General features: G+C 43.8%; 1 protein-coding gene across 3 annotated transcripts in view; it reads left to right on the top strand.

Moving 5' to 3' along the window:
- Positions 1 to 27225, top strand: part of DCLK1 (doublecortin like kinase 1) — a 1453755-nt gene that overhangs the window by 766295 nt on the left and 660235 nt on the right. For all 3 annotated transcript variants that reach the window (XM_069640761.1, XM_069640762.1, XM_069640764.1), the window contains exon 5: positions 25179 to 25295. In XM_069640761.1, coding sequence (XP_069496862.1) covers positions 25179 to 25295 — 117 coding nt within the window. The remainder of the gene's footprint in view (positions 1 to 25178; positions 25296 to 27225) is intronic.

A 27225-nucleotide genomic window follows, 5' to 3' on the forward strand; every position in this document is an offset into this window, starting at 1 on the left:
GTTTTTGGATGTATTTTTTTTTGGCAGGCGATCTGAGAACGAAAGGTGGGGAAATGAGGGAAGAGGAAACAAACACTAATATGGAGGGGTAGGTGGACTACGGAACATGTTGCGCTTGTGTTATTTTTAAGGTAGGGGGGTTGTGTTTCTTATGCTCCTTGATTACAGCAGTGGTGGTGGCTCTTGGGGAGGAGGCATGGCATTAGCTGATGCCATTTTAAGATAAATAGCAGTTTTGCTAAAAGTATGTACTGTGTACTTGATTGTAAATGGATAATGAGTATGAATAGGTGTTGAAGCTGTGCAAGGGACATTTTGAAGTTGAAAGTTCCTAGATCAGTAGAAAATGCAGTTCTGAACTGTCCGCGAAGCAGAGATCTTATCGTGAAGTGCGGATGGGCTCTCGGACACGTCATCATGCCGCGCGCCAGCGTATGGTCATGTGGCACTGTCCGGAAGGACCGCTATGAAGTCAGATGTTCGTAGATGTCTACAGATGCACAGATGCAAAACTAGCTGAAATAGTTGCAAAAAAGTGTATAAAAGTGTTAAAAATGATTCTAGAAGGTAAATGGCAGAAATGGCAGAGTTTTGAGGTGACACTTTGTAAATTGGACACAAATATTGCTATATTGGGTAAGTATGATATTAGTAAATTGTAGGAAAATAGCATGCACTGGTAAAAACCCATAAAATTCAATGAAAAACTTTGTTAAAGGGACGTTATGGTTAAGTTGCACTCATAAAAACCTATGAAATTCAATGAAAAAACTTTGTTAAGGGGACAATATGTTTAAGTTGCACTAATAAAAACCTATGAAATTCAATGAAAAAACTTTATTAAAGGGACGCTATGGTTAAGTTGCGCTACTAAAAACCTATGAAATTCAGTAAAAAAACATTGTTAAAAGGACGTTATGGTTAAGTAAAATCGAAAAACCCCTGAAATTCGCCAGTTATGGTAAGCTATGCAACCATAACTCACACCACCACCGTGCACTGCTAAGACTAACACCCAGGACATCAAAGATGACATCACAAATATCATTGATGACATCACTGATGTCATCACATGTGCATTTACTTTTCATACAATGGTTTGTGAATGTAATGTTGGCAAAAAAGTATCAGGGATTATCGGGGGATGTAGAATAAACTACATACTTCATTACGCAATGTACTGTTCTAAAGAACATTCCATTGCAGTGTTCTTTCTAGTACAGGAACCTACTCATACAGAAATGTAGGTATTGGCTGCAGCATACACCATAGAGGTGCAATAGGTGTAATTTTCCAAAGCTATATAATAAAACGGTGAATGTTTCTGTATCAGACTTTTCCCTACTGTGAAACATGCACTAAGTAGCTAATAATTCATCACTTACTACATATTTCTACTAATACACACAAAACATAAATAGACTACAATGCATACAAATATGGGGCTTATATATGGAGAGTAAAGTAAGCAAACAAGAGGCAGTAACATTAGGAACTGTGTATAATCTACATGATTGTATTCACGCACAAAAATGATTGCTGTGTTTCAGGCCTGCTTCTTCCCCTATATATGTACATCATAAGATGCGATTAAATTCTAAGGAAAGTAGTATAAGAACATGTGAGAATAGCAACATCTATAAATGTAAGCAGTGCACGGTGGTGGCGCGAGTTATGGTTGCTTAGCATACCATAACTGTCATATTTCTGGGTTTTTTCAATCTTACTTGTAACCATAACGTCCCTTTAACAACGTTTTTTAATTAAATATATATATATATATGTATATATATATATATACATATGTATATATATGTATATATATATATATTTTCATACAAAACCAAAATATAAATCTATCTACATTTTGGTGAAATAACTTGTTTGGTTTCCATACATGTCTTTCCAAAAAATCCTTACAAAGAAAAGGGAAGGAATATATATTCTCATTATTGTTCATTTGTATCTGTTTATCAATGTCATTCGTGTACACCTACACCTATAATTTTACTAATTTGTTTTTATCATCAATTAATTGTGTACACCACATGTTCTCTGCTCTGCCTCCTCCTAACCGTCTCTACTGCAAACAATGGGTATCACTACTAGTTTGGCAGAGGCAGAGTCCTGGTGTTAATCCCACATTTCAGAGTCCATAGGACCCAGAGGGATATGGAGAAATAATCGCAGGTGGTGTTGTCGCTGTTGTAAATACTCCAGTTTTTGGTGTTAATGTGAAAGAAATACCTTCATCCAAATGTGACAATCGCATAGTTTGATGAGGTGGTTATATTGGCGGTTATTCCATAGCGGCACTTTGTGTCGTTTTTGTAATGAGCATAATTTACTTCTAGACCAGCTTTCAATGTTGCTGATATGTTTTAGTCCAATGCTGTGTCTTCTTGACTTAAATATTAGGTGTACACGAATGGCATCGCGAGCGGTTACAAATGAACCCTTCATGAGTATATGTGTGTGTGTGTGTGTGTGCGCGTGTGCGCTTGTGTGTTTCACTTCCATCTGTGCTTCTCTGTCATGGCCCTCATTACGAGTTTCCCTGGTAACTCGCCGGTGCTACTTGCCTTACCGTTACTGGCACCTGATATCCAGGTGTTACCGGGATATTATGGGTGCCGGCAACGGCGGCAAGTTTCCATTCCATGGAGTCCAAAAGGACTCCAAGGAATGGGCTTGCACTGATCGTCGCCACTGGTAGTAGCAGTGTCAGTGATGGGGGCAATTCTTTACCGGTAGGGGCCTGAACACCCGGCAGGTCGAAGTGTGCCGGTCCTGAAGAAATGCCGGATATGCTGTTACTGGCATTTTTGTTTCAGCACTTTTACCGGTCCGGACAGGCACATAAGGCCTCATTACAAATGTGGCGGAAAGGCAACAATGGCGCTGGTAGTGCTACCGGCACCGTTGTTACCTCTCCACCACATTACGAGTTCTGCTTGCCGGTGCCAGACTGCACATGTGGTCTGCCAGGCGTGCAGACGGCACCCGCAAGCAGAACTCGTGATTGCACCGGCACCGTTATTAACGGTGCCGGTGCAACCATGCTCCTGACCCCCATTCTGCCCTATTGGGCAGAATGGGGATCGGGAGGCCGGCCATACCGGCACCCGCGTATGGGCAATTACCCGCCCATTCAACTCATGAAGGGCACGGCTACCGCCAAACTCGTAATGAGGCCCATAGTCTCTAAAACCGTATAATAAGAGCATCACAAAGAATGAGGGTTCATCCAACAGTATATACTTGTATTGCATTTTGGGATGATAGAATGCAAAGTCTTTTGGCGATTCTGGTGATGAAATAAAAAGGGGGTGTGCATGGAAGTTTAACCTTATGTTTAAGAGATCCGGCTCCACCTTCCCAGAAGGCCACTTTCCAAAAGACAGAGTAGGAGTTTTGTTTCTTTGCAGACATTTTGCAGAATGTGAGAGTCCTTGCCTTCTGCTGGACATAGCCCCCAATATTGTGTTGTGTCAATCTCAACGTTTCATATATGGTCTTAAAGTCCACATAACATTCCTTAACAGCCCCCCAAAATCAAATCCTAAAGAAAAGTTCTTTGCATTATGGCAAATCGTGACTATATTATGGGAACATTGCACTATAAGGTGCATTTTCATGTGCACTGCAACTAAAATTGCAACGGTTCAAGTAAGTACTACTTGAATACATTTTTCACCGGGGCAATGCTTGCCCCTATGTAAATGGAGTGACGAATTGCCTTGCACAGATGCAGAGTTTCTGTGACCCGGGCACAGGGCAATTCAAATACTCAATCTTCAATCCCCAATCAGTGGACCCTATACACTGGACGACATATGAGACACCTCTGGGTTTTGTGTGCCATACAAATAAATAAATAAATAAATAAATAAAATATGCAGCCGTCACAAAATGGGGAACACCAATAGAGATTCCAGGCTATGGCTGGACTCGGTCCAGTGCACACAGCTCCTAACACTCCAGTTAAATATGAAAAATGCAATTTTTCCTGACTCATCTAAATGGTGTTTCCCATCTTCCTAGCTCCAAGAATGTCCACAGCCATTTAGTAATGTGCAGGTTATGTTGCAGCCGCCCACATACCCACTGCTGCCTTGCTGACATGCTTCGCCGGTACCAGGGTGCCCAGCTGAGTATCCTGCTGGATCCTCTTGAATGCACTCAATGATTCAATCTGATGAGGGGCTGACACGTAGGATGCGCCCATCCAGCAAGACCACACGCTGTTCACCAACCCTGCAGGCCACCCGCCCAAGCTGCAATACAATCCTCATCAAGTGCCCAGATTTGGGCATATTTATAGCCTCATGCCTCATTCCCATTCTTATTGAAACGCTTCACTGTGAGCAGCCGCATTTGGCATCCATGAGCTGAATTTTCAGAGGTTCTGCAAACATATCCATGAAAGGCGTCCTGTAGATTGCTTACATTTTCACTGTGAAGTATTCTGCACAAAACAATAATTAGAATGTACTGAGAACAAGGATTAACAATGCCAACTTCACATTCTTCATAATAAATCAAACATTGAAGTGCCAATTAAACATTGCAAGGCTCAATGGTTGGGTTGTCAAGAAGACGTCGGCATGTTAACCATGTCAAGCCCGTGTCTCAGATTCTGATTCGGCATTGGGGTGCCCCAGTGAGTGCATACTTGTATTGGGTCTCATTCCTTTCATCATCTGTCACGTTACCTCAGCAGTATTACGGAGAAATTATCTGCTTGACTTCAAATTATGTGTGTGCCTGCTGTAGCGCTGTAAGGCTTTGAGCATATTGCAGGCCCTGGAAAGCAGGCCATTATAGATTTGAGTGCTGACTCAGCAAAAGTATCCCTGGCAAAAAAAATCCCTGGCATGAACAAATAGTGATCAAATCACAAATGATAAATCAGGAACTAAAGACTTTAATCAAACAAAAGAAGTGTGCCCTCAAAGCAAGCAATGGGAAGTCAGTGGCCAACGTCACTCTTGCTGAATCAGCCGATTTCAAATACCACAGCAGCTTAGCCAAAAACCATCTGAAAAACTCAACAGCGATGGCAATGAAAACCCTTTTGGTACCTCACTTCTTCTACATGAATAAATTATGAAATTCATGAATGCAATTGGCCTTTCTGTCCCCACCCTCTCCTTTCCACCTCTGCATAGTCCCCCAGCGTGAAACTATCCAGTCCAAATGTGTCTTCTCCATGAATTCTGCCAACTATTCCCTTGCCCCTTTTCCAGCTTGTTTGATCAAATCCCAATTCACGTTGCTTCATCTTCCCTGATTAATAAAAGAATCTTTCCGAATCCTCTAACACTTTGCTAAACACTCCTTTTCTGAGGAAAGCTTCACTTGAGGGAATTGCTAATGACCCACCACCACCCTACCAACCTTCCAGCCCTCAGGAAACGTTTAATGAAGTTCATCACCTTCCAACTTCAGGGATAAAATGCCTGAGTGTGAGAAGTCCGACAAGCGAGAGGTAGTGCAGGCTCCACCCATGGTTAAGCTTCACACCCTGGACAAGGTGCGGAGCGGTTGGCTGTGGATGTGTTAGGGCCACTAGACCTTGGAAGAAGGCATGGAAAGTCTGTTGTGGTTTTGGTTGATTTATTGTCGAGGTGGACAGAGTTTAAGATCGTAAGGGAAGGAACCAGTGAGGTCATTGTGGAATTTCTGCAGGGGGTGTTTGAAACAGAGGGTTTACCGAATTCTGTTCTCACACTCAGGTCACTGTTTCAGGCATCTTTCCACATCATGGTCAAATATGGGCCACCAATACTCGCCTCTTAGGCCAATTTGATCAACCTCCTCCTACTGATTTTGGAACCACCACCTTACCCAAATGATACAATAGACCTCCTTTCTCACTCAGTTCTGAACATATTTCCCAGTACACCCTTTCCTCCTCATTCTACAATCCTTTCTCGGATCAACCCAGCCCTACAAACTGTGCTATTCTGCACATCACCTCCTCCGATCTCATGGCCTCCAACCATTCCTCTTTTGATAGCATCCCATCATGAGTGACAAACACCATGTCAGTTATCTCCGGCACACCGCCTCCTACAATTCCACCCAAACTTGACATGATAGGTCCGCTAAAACATTCTCTCAGCTGGGAATCAATTACATCACAAGTTTATGTCCTGGTTACAAACTAAGCACCCCATATAACATTTTAAAAATGATTCCACAAACCAGTACCAAGCCAATGCTTTCTTCTCTAGCAAAGAATAATGTTTATCAGCACCCGACAGCACTCTCAATGTGTGAGGTATGATTTCTTCCTTCTCCTCATTCGTCTTCTGTCATAGCACTGCACCTATTATGAACCGTGATTATTTTTCTCTTCCATGTGTCAAAATGGCCAAGGGCTTTTGCCATCTCAATCACTTTTTTATTGCAACAAACTACCCTTCACAGTCTACATCCCAGATAAACTCCACTCCCTCTTTGAGCAACTCTCTCATTTTCTCCACTTTGTCTGCAAAGGTTGGAAATAACTTCTGGTAAAATTCTATCATCCCAAGGAAGGTTTGCAGCTCTCCTTTTCCTTTGGTGAAGGAACTTTCTTTATGGCATTCACCATGTTGGTTTTGGGTCTAAGACCTGCCATAGAGATCTTGTGTCCCAGGTACTCCATGGAGTCTTGTCTAAATACACATTTCTCCCTCCTCAGCGTTATACCCTTACTCCCCAGGATCTTTAACACTCGTTCCAACATATCGTCATGTTGCTCCAAAGTACCGCCCCTACCAACACATCGGGCCTGATTCCGAGTTGAGCGCAAAGGGATTACCGTTAAGGACACTGGTGCCGGTAAACCCTTTGAGCCCAATTCCGAGGTCCCTTAGCAGGTCCCTCCTTTAACGCCTGGTCTGACCAGGCGTTGTGGACGGGACCCGTTAAGGGACTTTGGAGCCAATAACGGTACAGAAATTTGCGGTACCGTTATTTGCTCCTTCCTCATTCCCATTGAGCCCTATGGGGGCTGCAATGGGAATGGGGAATGGTTTTGTCAATGGGGACTTACCGGTCCCTCCAAGCTTGGAATGGACTGGTAAGTCCCCTTTGCATCAAGCCGGAGGCGGTACCGGTATGGGAGGCAGCCATGGAGCTAATTGCTCAATGGCTACCACCATACTCAGAATGAGGCCCATCATCTTGGAAACAGTGCACACCACTCACACCCTTGAATAGTTTATCCATCATCTTGTGAAAAACTGACGAGGCCAATATGATGTCAAATGGCATCCTATGAAATTGAAAGATACCCTCATGGGTAATGTATGCAGTTAGTTTACGTGACTCTTCTTCCAATTCAATCTGATGGTTTGCGCAAGCCATGTCCAATTTCTAACATTTCCACCCTATTTTGGAGGTGGTGTCTCTCCAAAACAATACACTTATTAAGCTTTCCGATGTCTATACATAATCTCAAATCTCCATTTGTTTTTTTACAACAACAAAAGGAGATAACCTTTGTACACTCCCTGCACATTTTATCACACTGGATTTGCTCAATGTCTCAAGTTGGCTTTTCACACCATCTCTCAGTACCAATGGGACGGCCCACAATTTCGCTGCCACTTGCACACTGCCTTCCTGAAGAATTATTCTTTGTACCATACACTTGAATCTCCCAATCTCTTCCACAAATACATTCTTAAAACTTCCCACTAGCCACACACAGGAGCTTCAGTTAACTTGCACTACTTCTCCCTTATTATTGGGATCAAGTCTTATTCGCAATTTCTTTTGTTCTTTCCACCCCAACAACTTTTATCCCTTCTTTGTGACATATGTTTTTGAACCAGCAGTGAAGTCAAGTCAAGTTAAGTTTATTCGGATTAAAAAAACATCCATTAAAGACAAACACAACATGGAATAAAAATAATTATAAACATAATTTACATCTTGGTTGAATCGCTCACAAATCAAATAGGATAGAGGACATTCATCTGAAACTAATCCACCCAGACCAAGCAGGCTTTATCCAAAAAGGCAAACCCATGATAACATTCGTATAGCCTGCCACCTTATAGAAAATATATCACTCAAAGCAGACCAGGCCAATCTACTCTCATTGGACACTGAAAAAGCTTTCAATAGAGTGGAATGGTCCTTCTTGTTTAACACCATGGAGGTAATGGAATTCGGATGTGAATTTGTGAATAAAATAAGTGTGAATTACCATAACCTGAGGGTCCACCTCCAAATAAATGGACAACTATCTCAGGTGATCCCACTTCGGATGGGCACGAAACAAGGTTGCCCCCTTTCCCCTCTTTTATACACTATTTATTTGGAACCTTTTCTAGTGCAACTTCGTACGGCACAAAACATTCATGGGATCCACTTTGTGGGGGAGTGCATAAGGTAACAGCATATGAACACTCCTCACATTAACAGACCCAGACGTTTCGCTACAGGCAGTTCTTAGCAATGTGGAAACATTTGGGCACACGCAGGCTTAAAAATTAATGTGACTAAATATGAAATCTTGAATCTGTCCTTGGAAGAGGAGGGACTAAAAAGGGCCAAGGAGGCTAATCAGTTTAAGTGGGTTCAAGGGGCCATAAAAGATATGGGGGTCACAGGGATGTGAAAAAAGGAGTGGCTCTATGGGGCAAATTATATCCATTGATGATGCAAATTAAATAGCTGCTGCATAAATGGGGCCCACTATCAGTCTCATGGATTGAGTGGATACATGCGATTAAAATGAAAATTTTTAACAAAAATCCATTTATTCCTTCCAAGCCCTCCCGATTCCTGTTCCCTTATCCTTCTTTCGTGCACTCAACATATTGCTCTCAAATTTCATTTGAAACAATAGACCTCTTTGCACAGCGTTAAAAGTATAATGACCCCTACATATAAAGGTGGACTAGGTCTCCCTGACTTCTATAAGTATTATTGTGCATCAAAAGTTGGGGTGATCAAAGACTGGTGGGTGGAGGGATCTGGGAAAAGGTGGATACAAATGAATAGAGTAGCTGTTGGGGTTCCGTTGGATGAGGCACTGTGGTTCAATAGATTGGACAGACCCACGAATATGCATAAAAGCGCGATAATAAAATTAGTGGAAGATACATGGGACAAGGTAGCCATACAATTACATACTACCTCAGACCACACGTTAAGGAAGGGACTCGCTGAGGGACTTCAGAGCAAATAACGGTACCGCTAATAGCGGTACCGTTATTAGCTCTTTCCCCATTCCCATTGAGCCCTATGGGGGCTCGAATGGGAATGGGGAATGGCCACTGGCATGGGGACTTACCGGGTCCTCAAGGGTTTGAATGACCCGGTAAATCCCCATACCGCCTAGTCGGACCCAGAAGGCGGTAGGGGGTAGCCATGGCGCTAATTGCGCCATGGTTATCTCCTACCGTGTAATGAGGCCCATTGCCCGGATACAGTATTTACATCTATTTAGGAGTGCATCCCTGTGTTCCTACGGGTTAGGGGCCAGTTTGATATGTTATGATATGGCATTTATAACACGCCTATACACAAGTTTGGGGACCTTATTGTCATGATCTCTGCTTCCAAAAGGTCAGGGTTTTCCCAACTCCCTTGGAAGCAGATCCATAACCCAGGTTCCGAGTGCCAACCAGTCCCAATTGGGACCTTTTGGACCCAGTCCTGGCGCCAGTGGCACCAGGCTCATAAATATGCCCAGTCCCAGCGCTGGAAGCGCCGGGCTCATAATGCTTGGGTGGACTTACCTTCAGCAGACCATGCTGCTTACTTGCCTGCCAGTTGAGCCTCTGATCCTCTTCTGTTTGGAACTACTTTTCCTGTTGGGTGGGGCTGGAGCCACTCCCTAGATTCAGAACACTGGAACTCTTCTGGAAGGCAGGAACTCTTTTCTTACCAGGAACTCTTTTCTTACTTAGGCGTGGCTGTGGAAGGAGACACCTAAGCACTACAGGAGGCTATTTAAACCACACCCGGTGGATGAATCTTGCTTTGCGTTATTCTGCAACCTCTGCAGCAGAACGCTCATCGTGTCTTCTGCATCCGGTCCTGGGCCTAAGGAAAAAGGCTTACCATCCTGAATCCAGTCTTCAGCAACAACTATAAAGACAAGAAAGAACAGGTTAGCATTCCGGCATCTGAAAGCCAAAGGCTTACCATCCTGAATCCAGTCTTCAGCAACACCTATAAAGACAAGAAAGAACAGGTTAGCATTCCGGCATCTGAAAGGCAAAGGCTTACCTACTCTTCGTGCGCTCCGGAGGTCTTCACACTGCATTCCGGCATCTGAAAGACAAAAGTTTACCAACTCTTCGCACGCTCCGGAGGCCTTCGGCACTGCATCCCGCATCTGAAAGACAAAACAAGGTGCGTTTAAAGACATTGGGGAACTTTAATACTCACGTGCCATTACTCCTTTCCACATCTAACCCAGTGGGTATTCCGGCACCCTGCAGCCGCTCCGAACTCGTACCTGCAAAATAAAAAGACAGTTAGAGCGCATAGTGAAGCAGGCAACAAGCGCTTACTTACGTGCTTCTAGGCGCTTCTATTCATCACACGGGCTCCATCTTCAACTCACTTCAGCCCGTCATCCGCCATCGCCGGAACCCTGCAAAACAAGAGACATCATTACTAAAGACTTTAAAGACATTTGAATGACTCGAAACTTACCGTTCGTGCAGTAAACGACGGACAGCAGTCCTCTGAAGTCAAGAGGCCTGCGCTACCTATCCAGTGAAGAAACTGGTTACAGCACCCTGCCCCGAGGCAGATGGAGAGCTCGGCATTCACTTACCTAAGGTGAGAGCGTTAACCTTTGGGGGTCTACAGGAGAGGAGAAGAGATAGGGACACCCCAATAACCCCAGTTCATTAACCCCATATTTTCTATCTGCAGACATCTTACTCTACACGTCAGGCATACAGTGCACAGAGGTCCAGCCCAAAGAGCCAACCGGGTGCTACACATCACCTTTGAAGATACGGTAGTCGCCCAGTCAAGACCGGCGCCTCTGCGAGAATCAGGTGAGCGTTACACTTATGTAGGTATATTGATCCCCCTACCTATACTGGTATTGGCCTTCTGGATTTGAAAATTGGTTTAAAGGTGGTGGCTACTGGGATTCACCCCATTCCCCTTGGTGCCTTATTAGCTCTTACCTTTTCTATGAGTGTGCTGTCTGTTGTCGGATTAAGGATCTGCATGAATGGAGGGGGAGAGGCAACATTTTGCATACTTCCAATAACATTGCTGCCACTTGGATCCTCTTTGGGAATTTACCCTTTTTCCCACCCTCTAAGCTGTGTGACAGCCCCCTTTCCCATTCCCTTAGCAACAGCTTCGACCAAAGATAAGACTAGATTCTTTAATATGAATAGTTCAAATAAAACAATGCTACATTGACACTCCCTGGTCACTGGGCCACCTGTCTGTTCCAAAGTATGCTTTGTCACTTGCTCTCAGAGTGATGATTTGCTTAAAATTCTACTGGCCAGTGTGGCATCAATAGTAAACCCGGTTGATTTGGTCGGCATACACTCAACTGCCTGGCCCCTAGTTCTGGACCAAGAATTTTCTCCATCCATCAGTGACCCCCTTAGGGCCAGGGATTTGATTTTTGATACCTGAGGTGCGCTGTTGCGGTCGGGTTCAGATACATATGCACATCCCCCTCCCTTTGGACTTAATACTAACAGGGGGTTGGTGGAACTTTGGCAAGCACTGGCTTGGAGATAGTGTAACAGAAACTGCTGGTGCCATACTAGAAGCGATGGGGGTGCAAATGTCAATGTCAGGTTGTTAGGGAGAATTCTCATCTATGGCTAATTTCCCTCACCTATTGAGTCCCCCAGCAGCTTTGCTGGACTTCTCTGGAGTTTATTTCTTTCCACTTGGTAAGAGTGAGAGCTTTTCCCACATTCTTAACTGTGTTTTGCTATGTGTTTCTATCTGTTTTTGTGATTGTGGACTCTGAAGTACACCACATCAGTAGCCCCCTTCTTTTTGTGTGTCACACAGCACCTTCAGTGCCGTGGCACAGGGTTGTCTTTGAGACTTCCCTCGACTCCATTTCTGAGGCGACTACCGTCCCCCAGAAAAGGCTAAAGTTACCATTAACTTTACATAGTCAATCTACCACAGATCCAGTACACCCCATCTTCCATGGAGTACTGGAAAGGGTTAATTCGTATCCCCTTTTATCTGTACCTCGTAGAGCATTGTTTCGCTCTTTTAACATTTAGACTTGGCTGGTGGCAGTGGTATCTACCCTAACTTTTCTACCGCGATTATATTAGATAAACGGTGTACTGTTCTTGGCTATTATATTAGCCTCGAACATAAACCCACTTGACCAGATCGTCTTTCTTTTGGCTCCGGTTGGGTTTATTTGCCATTTGTTTTTGTTAAAGTCCTTGTTGTGTTTTACTTTGCGCGGCAAACTAGGTTCGCCTTCTTTGTTCACTGTCTTTTGGCGGGCTTCTGCTCAGAAGCCCTCCTCAAGGCGCCTGGGTGTCTAGGTGGGCTGAATGTGAGGGAGGGGTGTAGTCACCCCCAACACCACGCCCTTCCCTCCCCGCTGGCTTTGCCCTTGCGGGGGTCTGATGCGATTTAATGCTCCAGCGGGTTGGGGCTCCAGAGGTTTGGTAGCTGTCAGAAGGCAGGAAGGCAGAAGGCTAACGCCCTGCTTGCGCCAACACCAGCGCCCTTTATTTAAATCTACAGTGAGCTTGTCTGAATAGGTGAGAAGACCTTTAGAATTGAGAGTAACTTCCCTTGCCCTGGACCATGCCCTGGACCGGGGTGACCACTCACAGATCAGAGACGTGAACAAAAGATTGGTGTTTGGTGGTTACTATACCCTACTGACCTTCTCCAGAATGGACCTATTCAGATTATGGGAAGCCAAGAAAAAGGAGGTTGACTTCTTGCACATAAGCTGAGTCGGCTACATAGAAACAGTTAATCCCATATTCCTTGTTAGCCCCTCAGGTTCCCTGTGTGCTGCATACTGTGACAACCATGGTACAGTCGCTTGATGCTGCATTATCATTTGTCATTCAATCCTGATATCAATATGGCTGCCTCCAGCCACGTCTTTCAATGTTTTGCCTCCAGCCAATCAACACAAGCTTATTAGAATGCTTGCTTCTTCACCATGCTGCTTTGTGGCATAAGCCATAAAGAGTGATAACACACATGTTTTGCTGACCCTCAGTGATTCACTACACTTCTGAGCAGATCCTGACAGCTGTAGGGTGAAGCATCTCCAGGTTCCTCCATTCTCCAATGCCCTGTATTCCTCTTCAGACTGGTTCTCTTTTCTGGCACTACCTAGCTCCCATCTACTCCCACCTTGCCTGCAGTATCCTATCTCTCATCAGATTCACCTTGATTAATGCTCTCTGGCAGCCACATATTCCTCTCCAACCTGCTGTATGCTGCTCCTGCTTGCTCTTTCTTACCTGATGCATGCTCGTTTCATCTGATCTCATCTGTTGTGCAGTCTTCTTCTTCTTCTATGCCTTAAAAGACCTGAGAAGGGAAGTGAACTTAGACTGGTCTTTGTGGGCTTTGCTCCTCCAGCAGAAGTGTAATATCTAAGGATGTAAGCAAAAACAAGGAGTTTGCCATGTTCTTACTCTAAATAAAAAGTGACTGAGACACCAAGTCTTGGTAAGACATCAGGGCCCGATGAGTTGTAATGCAAGTTTTTAAAGTTGCTCTGATGTTTCAATAACAATATTTCACCACTACTTTGACAAACATACATTGAAAAAGTTACTTTACCAAGGCCAGGAAGGCCTAACATGTCTTTATGATCCAAAAGGAATGCAAGGATACTGTGCCCTGTGCAAACTATCACCAATGTACCTTCTAAAATGTGATAACAACATTCAAACAAAGGCCAACATATGGTAAAGTCACAGATAACCATGAATATTTGATTGGATGCATTTAGTGCGTACCACTGTTTTTTTTCTGCATACACTCTTGCAAATTACGAGTTTATGAAATAGTTTCATTGGCTGTGGCTGATTATTGTAGTGTTTTTTGCTAACATGAATATCTTATAAAAATATCTAGAAAGGCTGTGGGCTGAAGGAATGCAAAGCTTTACCAGAACCATCATACACAGACGCCAGACTGGCTTCATTAAATACTATTTTGACTACAATAACAACTTCCAGCTTGTTAATGTCATTTAAACGCACAAGCCTATATAGACCCCAAAGGTGTTGATCTTTTCGGATGCCCAAAAGGTTTTTGATATCACGGAATGGGTCTACCTATTTTAGAGTACTGGAGGAAATTACCTTTAGCCATGGATTTCACAAGGCTCTGCATGCCTCACATGAGAACTCTACTTTGGTTTGAACTAATGGAATTTTGTTAGAATAGATGCATATTACAGAGGCCGTAAACAAGGATGCCCTGCTACCCACAATTGTTTGTGCTGGCAATGGAGCTGCATTCATTTGCAATGTGTGGATATAGGAGCATTGGGCCATATGATTTGGACCTGCAGAGCTGAAACGTCTGCTGTTCACTGATGACATGATGGTCTCACTGTCATCTCCTGTATCATCAATTTCACATTTTTTCAAATCTTAAAGACAAGTTTGGAATGGTTTCTGGCTACAGAATTACCAGGACTTAGTCAAAGGTCATCCTTCTAACTAGGTACACTCGTTGGTCAGTCATACAGATGATTCATATTGAAAAGGGCAGGACAGCAACTCACCTATCTGGGTACTAATATCTTAAATATCACTCTAGTAAATTGTGCTGATATAAATGGAAAATTAAGTCATGGTTATGAGGAATGGAAACCCCAAACCTATCACTCTGCGGAAAAGACAGTGCTATTTAAATGTGTATCTTACCAAGACAATCTGTGTTTCAGAAAACCTGTCAATACTAGGGAGCCACAACTGGGTGTTACAAAGAGCGACATCAGTCAGACTGGAGTTAGGATTGCTTTCTAGGAGAGTAAAAGATCAATTCAACGTCAGTCAACGTCAGTATTTGGTTAACCTTTACATCAAGTGCCAAGGCAAACAATTCCATCGGAAAACATAGACTGAGTTGGGTATCCTCAGTCTGAATTAGATTTGGAAGGAAGGAGAAATTCAATTCTGCCAATCATTATAGAGGGTTGTGGTCTTAAATATGAGCTATGGAAATACCTGCCCTTGAGATATACCTGTGTTCCCTGACCAGTGGTACTGCCAATTATTTTATTCCAGGCTCTAGAATGCTCAACATGTGTACATCTGAAGTTGGATCCCCTAACAAACCATCTCATCTGTACTCTTTTTAAGGATGACGCCCTACCTGCAAATGATAAAATGCTTTTTCACTGTCCAAGAAACCTGGGCTTAGGTGCTAGTCTGATTCAATTGACGAAGCACTTGAGCCACTATGAAAAGATCAGTCTTGGTCTGCAGATAATTTGGACACCACAAACACCTCTTCTTAAGTTACACTAGTCTCCATGCCAGATGATTGAGCTGCACCCAATGTTGATCTCCTGCTGCTGAACATGTTCATCTCTTCCTGGAATGTGAAAGAATGTGAAAGAATTGCTAACTGGTGGAACATTTCTGCTGGTATCCACAGTAACCCTGACTGTATCTGTTTCTAAGATCATTTTAAATGCTCGCTCAACTCTCAAAATATTTTGGCAAATTCACGTTGGGGATTTACAAATGGATGGTCTTTGCTTAGTGGATCATTTTAAGAAACTTAAAGAATCAATTCCCTCCTAAAATGAAAGATTTGTTTTTAATATTGTTATGATGCAAAAAGTGCTGAAGAGAGTGATGTACAGGCTCAATGCTAGGTCAACATTGGATTTTAGCATCCCAAGACATTTTAAGACTGAGTTAATTCTCCACATGTCTGTATCTCTAGTTCTGGTACGCTATGACAACTTTTAAAACTTGCTGATCGCTCTCTCTTTGCAAAATATTGTCTAGTGATAAGGCTGTGCAACATTTAAATATTCATGCTCAAGTATCCTGTTTTATCCTTAACAGGTAAAGCATATTGGGCCTCATTACAAGTATGGAAGTAGCCATGCCGCTATTAGCGACATGGCTACCCCCATACCAGGTACCGGGTCCGGGTTCCTGGAATGGGGAAATACTGGGCCATTCCGACCTTGGAGGGCCCGGTATTTACCCATTCCAGGAACCTGGACCCGGCACATCCCCATTCCCATTTGAACCCCAATGGGGCTCAATGAGAATGGGGAGGATGCTTACAACGGGCTCGTTAATGATGGGCCCATTATTAGCATCCTGGTATGTTCGTGAGACCCGCTAAGGATGCCTGGTTTTACCAGACGTCCTTAGCGGGTCCCGTGAGCAGACCTCGTAATGAGGCGATAGAGGGTTAACGGGGACGGCAGCTCTCCCGGCGCCGTTAACACTCTACTGCCTGGGTCGTAATGAGGCCCATTTTCTTTGTATTGTTATTCCTGACATTACATTATCTATAGACTTCGAATTAAAAATGAAAATAGTTTCTAGTGGCTGACATTACTGTAACCGCCGTACTTGTTAAGTCAACTGGTAATACGACAGATGTTTCACAAAATAGTTCAAACAATCCATAAGGTATTGCACTTATCTCTTTGTTAGAAGATACTCCTTGTACGTTTAATATCGGGGGTTAATTGTCTGTACATAGCATATTTCAGGGTGCTATCCCTTCATCAGATGCAAATTGGAAGTTTAGAGTACTCTGTTCAAGCAAGAAAGCGTATTGATGTGTCCCCACCAAACTCACCCATTTCATTCCTTGTCTAATTTCCGTGCTACATAACAGATGAGCTTATTCCCTATTTCTATATTTTATAATTGTAATACAATTCAAACATTATTTTAAGCTTAACTACAAACTTCAATGTTCTCTGTTGAAATAATAAGTACAGCATTTTTCTACAAAATGTCATTCTGGGACCCCATAGCAATAGTGCCTCCACTTCACAGGCTGTCATCTATCCAGTATGCCGTATGGCATTTTATATACCGTTCAGTCTAAACGCAGAATTAATATTAACTCAAAATGAGAATGTTTCACAAATGCAATTGCTTCAGATATCTCTTGACCAGAAAGCAGTTTCATCTTCATTACCAACAGCAACCTTTAAGCCAGTTAGGCAATAGGACATCCACCCGCTCCTTCATAACATTTACCACTTTAGGTGTTATGCATTACCCTATTTTATATGGATAATCAATATTCATAGACACCATCATATCTAGCAATTTGATCCAAATATTCCCCTTTGTCTCAACATGTTCTCGCTAGCTCTCCCTCTAGGGAGAAATGGGTTTCTGTCCCAGTCTTGAATCCTCGTTGTGATATATTCGCTATTTGCTGTCGACTTCATACTTTTGGGCCTGATCAAACTCTTACTGATCCAAAATGTTTACTTTTGCCCTGCGTGTGGTAGTCCCCCACTTACACGAGACCACATGGACACCTGAGTACATAAACTACAAATGAGGTGTCCCGCGTTGTGAAAACAATGCTTCTTGTTTTCTTAGGGTGAAGGTGCCGTATGTAGTCCCCTTTCATAACTTGATGACAATGCAACTCAAAACATCATACGTGACCCACTTCAGGGCACTCACATAACTTTTAGTTATTCAATTCATATCTAATTTTATCCGCAGCATCTTTCAAATGTTTGATGTTTGTGGGCAAAGGTGGATTCACCAGAAAATAAGAGTATCACCGTAATTTACGGTGCCGTAATTTGCGCCTTCCCCACTCCCATTATGCCCTATGGGGCAAAAATGGGAATGGGGAAGGGTAAATGGGAAATGGGGATTTACCGCCCCACTCACCTTGGAATGGGGCGGTAAATCCGCCATCCACCATGGTGTAAACGTAGTTTACACCATGGTGGTAAAGTTGGCGTACTTACCGCCTGGGTCGTAATGACCCCAATTGTTTCTGTTTTTTTATCTGTTGTTGCTTTTGCTTACGTGTAGGATAGGATAAAGGAGACTCTGTTATGTTGTAGGAGTTACGTGCTTCATTGTTATTCACAGTGGGTGGGTCTCTTTCTACTCGATCGAGCTTTCTGCCTTTGGGTGCCTCTTTCATTTCTTTTACTGCATTAGGCGTAGGACAGTCCTTGTATTGGTGCAGAAGCAACTACAACATCTTGCTGTTTTTCGGAGTTGGATGATATGTTTGGTCACATAATTTTATTTAAATTTCCAAAGCACTGCCATTGCTCATTCTTTGCCTTCAACGGTATTCGGCTTCCTATGGGATGCAATTGTCTCACTTATGTTGATCACTTCATTATGAGTTGAAGTCATAGAGGATGGTGTCGGGTAGGGGCACTCAGGGGAAAAAGAGAGGGTGTGCCGAATAGCCGGGGTGATGAGTTGATGTTGTTACAGGACGATTCCTGATACTGCGAGACAGATTTGTCTTTTCAAAATTCACCACGGGTTTCCTCAGCCTCAGCTGCCACTCTATTGGCTCTGCATAAGCGGTAACAAAGGTCTAATGGAGAATTGTCACGAATAGCCCCTATGGAAGTTGTCGGTGACATGCTGAAATTCACATTAGCTTTTGGAGCATGGATTTTCGACGGCCACTCTTGGAAGGGCTATGTTTGTCAGGTTACCCAATTTCTCATTGCCTGGTTTTAAAAAGTCAGTAATCTGACCAGTAGTTTTTAATATTTGTTGTTTTGTGTTTTTAAGCAAAGGATTGACCGGCATAGTATTCGCCTTTTACAGATGTATTGCGTTCTTCTCGTTGATAACCCAAGCTTTTCCCATAAGGTTTAGATTTATGGAGATTATAATGTTTCGTTTTAGTCATTGCTTTGCCGGGCATAACAGCAAACAACCCTGTGACCGCTTACCTCTAGGGGGTCTGAGACATTTCTGTATTTTCATGATCGTACACTTATTGGCCCAGTTTTTATAGGTCACCTGCTGCTTTACTACTCATGGGTTAGATTCTTTACACATAGGTATTTTAAGAAGAACCCTTGGGCATCAACCAGATGTTGTCCTGGTAAAACAAAACCTGTATGCCATGTCTGTAGAAAGGTCACGACTGCTTTGATCACCGTGGTGGAGCACATCAGGGCAGAAGAGAGGCTAACAGAGAAACCGATGCACTGCCCCACCAACTCATCTTTTAGCCTGTGGAACTGGGAAAACCTTGGTGGTCCAGGTGGACAGGAATAAAATATAAAACATCCTTTTGATAAGCCTATGATAGCCACTTCTGGGTATTGCCTTAAAATATTGAATCATCTCTTTATAGGTTTAAAGTCATTATATTTGGCTAACGTCATTCCACATGAACGTTTAGAGGAACCTCCTTGATGTGTGCAGAGTATAATTGTTTTATGGTACAACCTCTTGTTTTGTCTATCAAAAACTCTGGCTGTCCTTTTCACAAGGCTACAAATTAGTCAGCATCCTGTGTGCTAAATCTCAATATTTCGGGGTAACTACAATTGTGAAATGCTAATTAGTCATGTAACCATCCTATTTTCTGGGCCAAGTAGAATGGCAATGAAATTGTATAATAACTGTATCTCTTACCACCCCTTTGCTCATTATATGAAACCAAGAGGCCGTCTGACATGGTTCGGGAAAAGATAAGAGTGTTTTAGGACACTGAATCGTAAACTGAATTCAGTAGCTAGAGGAAGCCAATACAACTCTGTCACAATGAGAGTGTCCTTCGACCTGCAATAAAAAAGTTGCAGAATGAAAAATTGATTTCTGAGATATCAGAAACATGATTTAGTAGTGTGGCTTTGACCTTCACTCTGTCATTTACCCACTTTTATATGGTGATCGGAAAACACAATGTTGGAAAGAAATCTAAATACAATGAATGAGAGACAGCTGATGTGATATGGGGTAGATCAACAATGAAACATGAGGTTGAAAATTACAAAACCAAACTGAGAGAACGCACCACAGAAGGCAGTGTGTGGGCAGGGCAAGGTCCAAGGAGGAGAGTGAAGACAGTAAAGAGTCCACCAGTGTAGTGGAGGGCGTTGAGGAGGTGCAAAGAACATGCTCTCTTTTCATAAGGCCCAGCGTGATACGTGACATGACATCCAATTGTAATTGAGAGTAAGACATTTTCTCAGATGGTTAGTAATGACACCCTCCTATAGAGTTGATTGTCATCAATGTTGGTGGAAGCAGACTCCCAGGGCCAGCATCTGGTATCCCAAAGGCTCCATATAAACATTACAAAGCGAGAATGCTAAGATAAATCCCTGGGGCAACACACATGTCATGCACATGCAGGCCTTGATGGAAGTTCACATTTGAGCACCTGGGGCTGCTCAGACACGAAGCAGGAAAATGTACAAGGACTTAGACAACTATACTTGGTGTACAGGTGTGCACCATTGTCGATTGTATCAAATGCTGCTGATTGATCCAAAAGTCCAAGTAGACAACAATTCCCACCATCCAGCACTCTCATGCCTTCATCCACAACCTGTTCGGTGATTCTCTGTTCTATGGCCATATCAGAAGCTGATATGGTAATATCAGAGTACACTGGGGGAAGTAGGGTGGTGCTGCAAAAGAAGTCCAACCCACCATTCATCGCAATCACCCAACCACAAAATGTGGTTATTGGGCAAACACTTAAAACATCAAAGTTCACCATTATGGGCATTTAAGCTTGAGCTAAGTGCCACCTATAAGCTTAAACTATTGCTTTGCAGTACAGCTAGGAGAGAAATGACATGTGACTGGTGTAATAAAAATGTCTTTACCTGTGCCGTCAACCGCTTGATTTATATCTGTTACTTTTACTGAAGTCCTGATAAAATCACCCACTTGGAAAGCCAAACATTTTGGCTTGTGTATAGATATTAGATAGGTATTTGTCAAGCACTGCTATCATATAACCAGGTAACAACACGCTTTACCAGGTAGTTGCATTCGATTAAACCGGGTAGTAGTATTATGGCAGTGCCAGGAAAAGAACTTTCCATTGGCTTTGCCAGTGCTTGTTTCACACGGGGTAGCCCTTCCCTGCCTCATACTACAGAGGCCAGAATGATATTCTCTATAGCAGCTAGGGTAGATCTATGAGACATTCATCTATCCTCCTGCTCCAAGCTGGGCAGCATTATGGCCGATCGGGTATGCTCCCAAGGCCCATGAACATTCTCTTCTTATCCGATCATTGCTCACCAGAGTCCAAAATGTATGCTGCGTGCACCTCTGGAAAGAAACAAGACTTCACCACTACAAGGAACCCTATTCTAATCTCACTTGCACTCATACGGGTGCGATAACGTATGGGCCAGTCTTTTCCCTATGGAAACACTATGGGCCTCATTACGACCCAGGCGTTGGACCATGGTGCTAATAGCACTAATAGCACCATGGTCCATGCCGGTAACTTACCGACTCCGCCATGGCGGAATGGGGAATTACCACCCCATTCCGAGGTTGGCGGGCGGTAATTCCCCATGCCGCCATGGCCCTTCCCCATTCCCATTTTTGCCCCAGAGGGCTCAATGGGAATGGAGAAGGCGCTAATTACGGCACCGTAAATTACGGTGCCGTAATTAGCTCCTAGGTCCCTTTGCGGGTTGGTTTTTTAACGCCTGCTAAAAGCAGGCGTTAAAGTGCAACCCGCAAAGGGACCTCATAATCAGGCGTTAAGGGTTTAATGGCGCCGACACCTTTTACGGCGCCGTTAACCCCTTAACGCCTGGGTTGCAATGAGGCCCTATGGGGACATTTTAAATCAGGTAGTTTCTGCAAAGCATGCATAAATGAATGCATGCAATTTCCATCCACCCTTTTTTAAAACGGCCTCATTTTCCTGGATTTGTATGGCAGAGTGGGAGACCGAATCCTAATGTGCAAATCCTTCTCCCTGTCCCCTCAACCATATCAATCCTACAACATCGCCCCCACGTCAGATGTTGATGTAGGTGGAGATGCTATGGCTCCCATGGAAGCTGGCAGTTTTCTGAACTTGTAAAATGGTGGGATGCTCAACTTTTCGTACATGCCTTATTACAAGTCTGCAGGTCCAAAATTAATGTGCCAGTAATTCCATTTACTTCAAGTTTTCCAGTGGGGTGGCCTAATTTATCTCCAGTCAAGAGCTGGAGGTGAGTCAGGCACCCCACCGGCAAAAAACAGCCGGTATTACCAGCAACGGTATTAAGGGTGCCGCTAATACTGGCAATCTCCCCATTAAATCCTATGGGACTCTATGGAATGGGGATTAACATACGTTTACTGGCACCTGTACTCTACCATTAATTCCGGCAGACCAGGTGCCGGTAACGGTATTGCCGTTTGGTGGTATCCTGCTGGATTTAGAAGCAGGATACCACCAAACTTGTAATGAGGCCCAATTTGTTTGTACACGTACTGCAATTATGACTGCACGGAATGGACTGTGTACACGGAAGTGCAGAGTAATCACACAGAAAGAAGGAAAAATCCACATATCTACACCCATTTATTTGAAGGTGTTAGTCATAAAGGTTTTCGAAGAGGCCAAACTCAATGCTCAAAAGAGTCATCAGAAAAAGAAAAAGAAATATACAGGTGTGTCTTCAATGTTAAATGATTTTAATTCCAACATGGAGTTATTATAAATATAGTTATAAACATTGATTTAAAAGGCACAAAGATAAAGAGAAAATTAAGACAAAAAATAAGTGTAAACATGAGAAAACACTGTTAAAGAAGAAAACCACATTTAAGGCGATCAAATGAAAATGAATTTGTTGTGATAAAAACAATACAGAAAAAATTCAAAAGTCTAAAGGATACTTTGTTATGCGTATCCCCCACTTACATGCACCAACAATATCACTCTTTTGTTTAGAGTTGAATCGTCTAGCTAGTTGTACATGTAGATGCATATGTTGTGTATGTCTGTATGATCAGCATCTGATCATTTCTGATTTTGTTAACTTGCCAAGTATGCCTAGAAAAAAACAGAAAAAGAAGGGGGGTGTCACTTAGGCATGAAGAACACAACTGTAATCACCCTTTCTTAATGGAAAGGTCTAAACAATTGCTACAATGTTCATTTTTACAAGCATGTACACCTCAATACTCACCCTGAAAAGGTAACAGTGGTATTGGAAAGGTGGAGTCTGGTTTCCGGAGTCACAGACCTCCTGTGATAGGCTTAGCTGGTAACCGTATTTATTGTTGTCAGAGACTATATGGGACTTGTTCTAAAGCTGGTGTTCTAGATCTTGGGATGTATAATTTGGCCCAAGATTGGGAATCTCCGGCAGTCGGCGTGTTTTAGCTGCCTGAGGGGTGAAAAAAGGTGCTTAAGTCAGTTCAAAAAGATGCCAAATGTTCAAAGTAACTCTCACTGGTGTGGAAAATAAGTAACAAGTAGAGGATTCCTACCTTGGAAAGGAGGAATCGGGTTCTTGGTTCACAGGTTAGAGCTAGTACGGGAATTTAAATGGAAAAATCTAGAAAGTTCCATGCAGTTTGTGATGTAGCCGGGGGTGCGGCGTGTTTAGGAGTTCAAGTTGAATCATCATATGGAAACAAACATCCTGCCTGGCAAAAGCAAAATAGACAGAACAGGACGAGACACTATTAGTAACAGACTGCTGCTGAGCTTGGTGGGTTGCTCGGAACGGTATGGGTGCAGGCGAGTCCTTGGACTAAATGGTGACTTACACGGATATTCACCAGGCATTGTCGAAGCGGCCGGAATGGGGTCCGTGTCGGCTTCTAGAGGAGCTGTGTCTGTGATGCGGTGGCGTCCTCGCACACCAATGAGGTTTCTTCCACACAAAAACTGAGAACTTAAAAAATTAAGCCCTCAGAACTCTCAAAATGAGGTAGAGGGAATTCTGATAACATATTTCCTATACTGGGCTATTGTCCAGTTAGAATTTTGATTGCGGTGTGTGGAGTGAGAATGTTCTTTATTGTACTATATATTTGCATTCTATTGTAATGTTACTTTTATTATCTACAGTCTCTGAGGCGGCCACAGGGCCCTCATTACAGGGTAGTTCGGTGGTAAGTCCGCTGAACTACTCCCCCTATTCGGTTACCATTAGAGCCACTTTGTCGGCCGGATTACAGCCGGAATACAAGTGCTGGTATGGTGGTGTTAGTCCCTATTTGAGGAGTCCATAGGACTCCATGGGGTTTTTGGAGGAATTACCACTGGCGATAATTCCGCCGATGTGGCTGTTTCTTTACGGTCATTTGGAGGAATTACCTCCAGCATTTTGCTGGAGGTTTTTCCCCCACATCACCACCAAAGTTGAATTATGAAGGTGCAGTAATGTGGCAGTAATGCACTGGTAACAGAGTGACCACTGCATTACTGCCATTTTTTTTTTACCGCACCTCCGGGCCCAATGGGCCTAAAACTCGGACGAGGTTTACTTGCTTTGCGGCCAACGTGGTGATGAACTGGCACAGTATAAAAACTCATTAATGAATTAGTATTCTATCACCTTTAATGCCATTTAGGAATAGTACGATATTTTGGCAGCAGAGTCAGCATTATTTTGACGTAAATAACCTGCAAATGTTTGAGTGAGGGCCTTGGGTTTTATGAAAGCAAATGAACGCCAATCGTTCTAGAACTCATGGCCTCGTACACAAAGGGATTTGGTGGCAGAAAGTGACAGCTTCCTACGGCTTTGTGTAGGTGGCCAGGACCGGACGTGTGGTGTGAACAGCATCGCAAGTTCTCAAGTGGGAGGATAATTGGAACTGATGAATGATTTCACTCATGAGCTAATGCTGGCACTTCAATCGCAGCTCAAGTGATTAGTACGTGCTATGACGTGGGCTATTGCATAACTGTACAGAAGAAGAGCCGCCTAAGAGTGATGGAAACTTGCGTCAGCCGAATGAAATTCTCGAAGTTTCTTTGATGCTGACATAATATTCGTTGCGCAGTTAGAAAAAAAACATGGGCACAGTTAGACAAAGAATGCAGGTTAATTTGTGGCAAAATCTTAATAGATTGGGGAAGATAAATGCACTGTGGTTTAATAAGAATAACGTTTAACTGGCATGCCCCTTCCTGCGTGGGCATTTAATGGGCTGTGGACGTGTGCTTTACTGTACAGGGATGGTTTCCTTGTGCCCATTAACTCATATTTACCCCTGCATTTCTTCCAGAGTGCCGGGTGGTGAAATCGACGTCCTACACGAAAATTGCAACAGGTTCCCACCGCAGTGTCACCAAGAGTCCGGGGCCATCCAGGCGCAGCAAATCCCCCGCCTCCGCCAGCTCAGGTACACCGGCAGCCATTGGCTCTCACCCGTCCGTATAGGTAGATGGCAGGTACCTAGAAGTGAAGTTGTTCACGTTGCGGCACTTGACCAAAACTTGTGAGATTGTGACTGTACCATATTATTTCGATTTGCCTTGATTACAAATATGTACACTGTCATTTAAATATGTTCAACCAAACTATACAGTGGTCCATCTTGTAGTGACCCTGGTCAATATTCCGGCACCCATTTCCTCCACATCCAACCTCGGGCCGCATTACAGGAACTTTGCACAAGTGCACGGGATTAGCACCAGATCAATAAGTGCCCTAGTATGTTCTTTCAAACCATTTTTTCCGCGAGTCAATGGGCATCATCATGAGTTTGGCGGTGCAGAAAAAATGTGGAGGTAAACTCATTACTGGTGGTAACGGCTTTACAGCAACTGTGACTGGACAGCCACACTTCAACCATGCAGATGATGCCTTGAATGAGTTCCTGGAAGGTCTTTCCTCCACTTCACAACCAAAACGTGAATGGTTTACGATGGGTGGAATTAGCGGACCAAGGTAAATCCTCCAAATCCCTGCTGGAATGCCATGGAATCCAAGAATGGACACTAAGGGGCTCATTATAGGTTCCCCGGTCTGGAAAGAAAGTTGTAAAGAATGCAGGTAATTCCGGCACCAGCCTTATTTCTGGACCGGGGAAACACGCGTTTGCCAGTGGGGGCAGTGATCTACTGGCAGGCCTGACCTGCTGGGAGTTCAGGCCCCTACTGACAAATAAATGGCAGAATCACCAGCACTGGTACTATTGGTGCCGGTAATTCCAGCAACCCTATCCCATGGAATGGGAACTTACCGGCATCTCTGCCGCCCGTAGTATCCTGGTAACACCGGGATATCGGGTGGCGGGCACAGTAAGGCAGTTTTGCTCATATTCCACCAGAATTACCGGTAGGACACCAGCAAAACTGTAATGAGGGCTTAAATTTACCTACAGCGACTCAAAATCTGGCGGGCTTCGCAAGATTTTATAGGCCTCATTACGAGTCTGGCGGTAACCCTGCCGGTGCTACTGGCAGGTTGCCGCCATGCTTGTAATATTTTACTGGTGCCTGACTTCCCGGTGCCACAGGGACATTACAAGTCCGGGGGGCTGGGAAGTCAGGCGCTGGTAAAATGTTAGTCCCCATTCCCATAGAGACTCATAGGACTCTGGGAGTGGGGACTCAGAAGCGCCTGCGCCGTTGCTAACTGTGCCAGAGTTTCCGTGAAGAGTCTGCCTACTGTGGTTTCTGAGCCCGGCAGGTTCAGACCAGTAGGGGGCAGCGGCCCCGACAGGCAAACTCAAAATTTGCCAGTCTGGAAACAAGGGTGCCGGTGAGCTTACTGGCACCCTTGTTTCCGGATTGGCAAACTTGCAATGAGGCCCTATGACCACTAACCGAGGGAAATGGGGCCTCATTACGAGGCTTGCACTCCCGTAATGAAGGGTGCCGGTACGGGACCGGCACCGTTCATTACAGGATGCCTGATTATGAGGTCCCCTAGCGGGAACCGGAACAGACACCTGGTAAAAACAGATGTCCTTTCCGGGTCCCGCGAGAGGAACAAGGAGCTAATAACGGGCCCGTTACTAACGGGCCCGTTATTAGCTCATCCCCATTCCCATTGAGCCCTATGGTGGCTCAAATGGGAATGGGGAATGGTTTTGTGCATGAGGAATTACCGGGTCCTCCAAGGTTGGAATGACCCAGTAATTCCTCATTCACAGAACCTGGTACTGGAATCCGGTATGGAGACAGCCATGCCCTTATTAAGGGCATGGCTGCCTCCATACTCGTAATGAGGCCCATGGTTTCAAACTCTAGCCAACTATTTGAGGCTTCATTTTGGCACTAGTGCAAACATTACAAAGGTGCAAAAATGCATTGAAAGACTATGGG

The sequence above is a fragment of the Ambystoma mexicanum genome, chromosome 7q (assembly GCF_040938575.1).
Source record: "Ambystoma mexicanum isolate Mex_15411 chromosome 7q, UKY_AmexF1_1, whole genome shotgun sequence".
Taxonomy (NCBI): Eukaryota; Metazoa; Chordata; class Amphibia; order Caudata; family Ambystomatidae; genus Ambystoma; species Ambystoma mexicanum.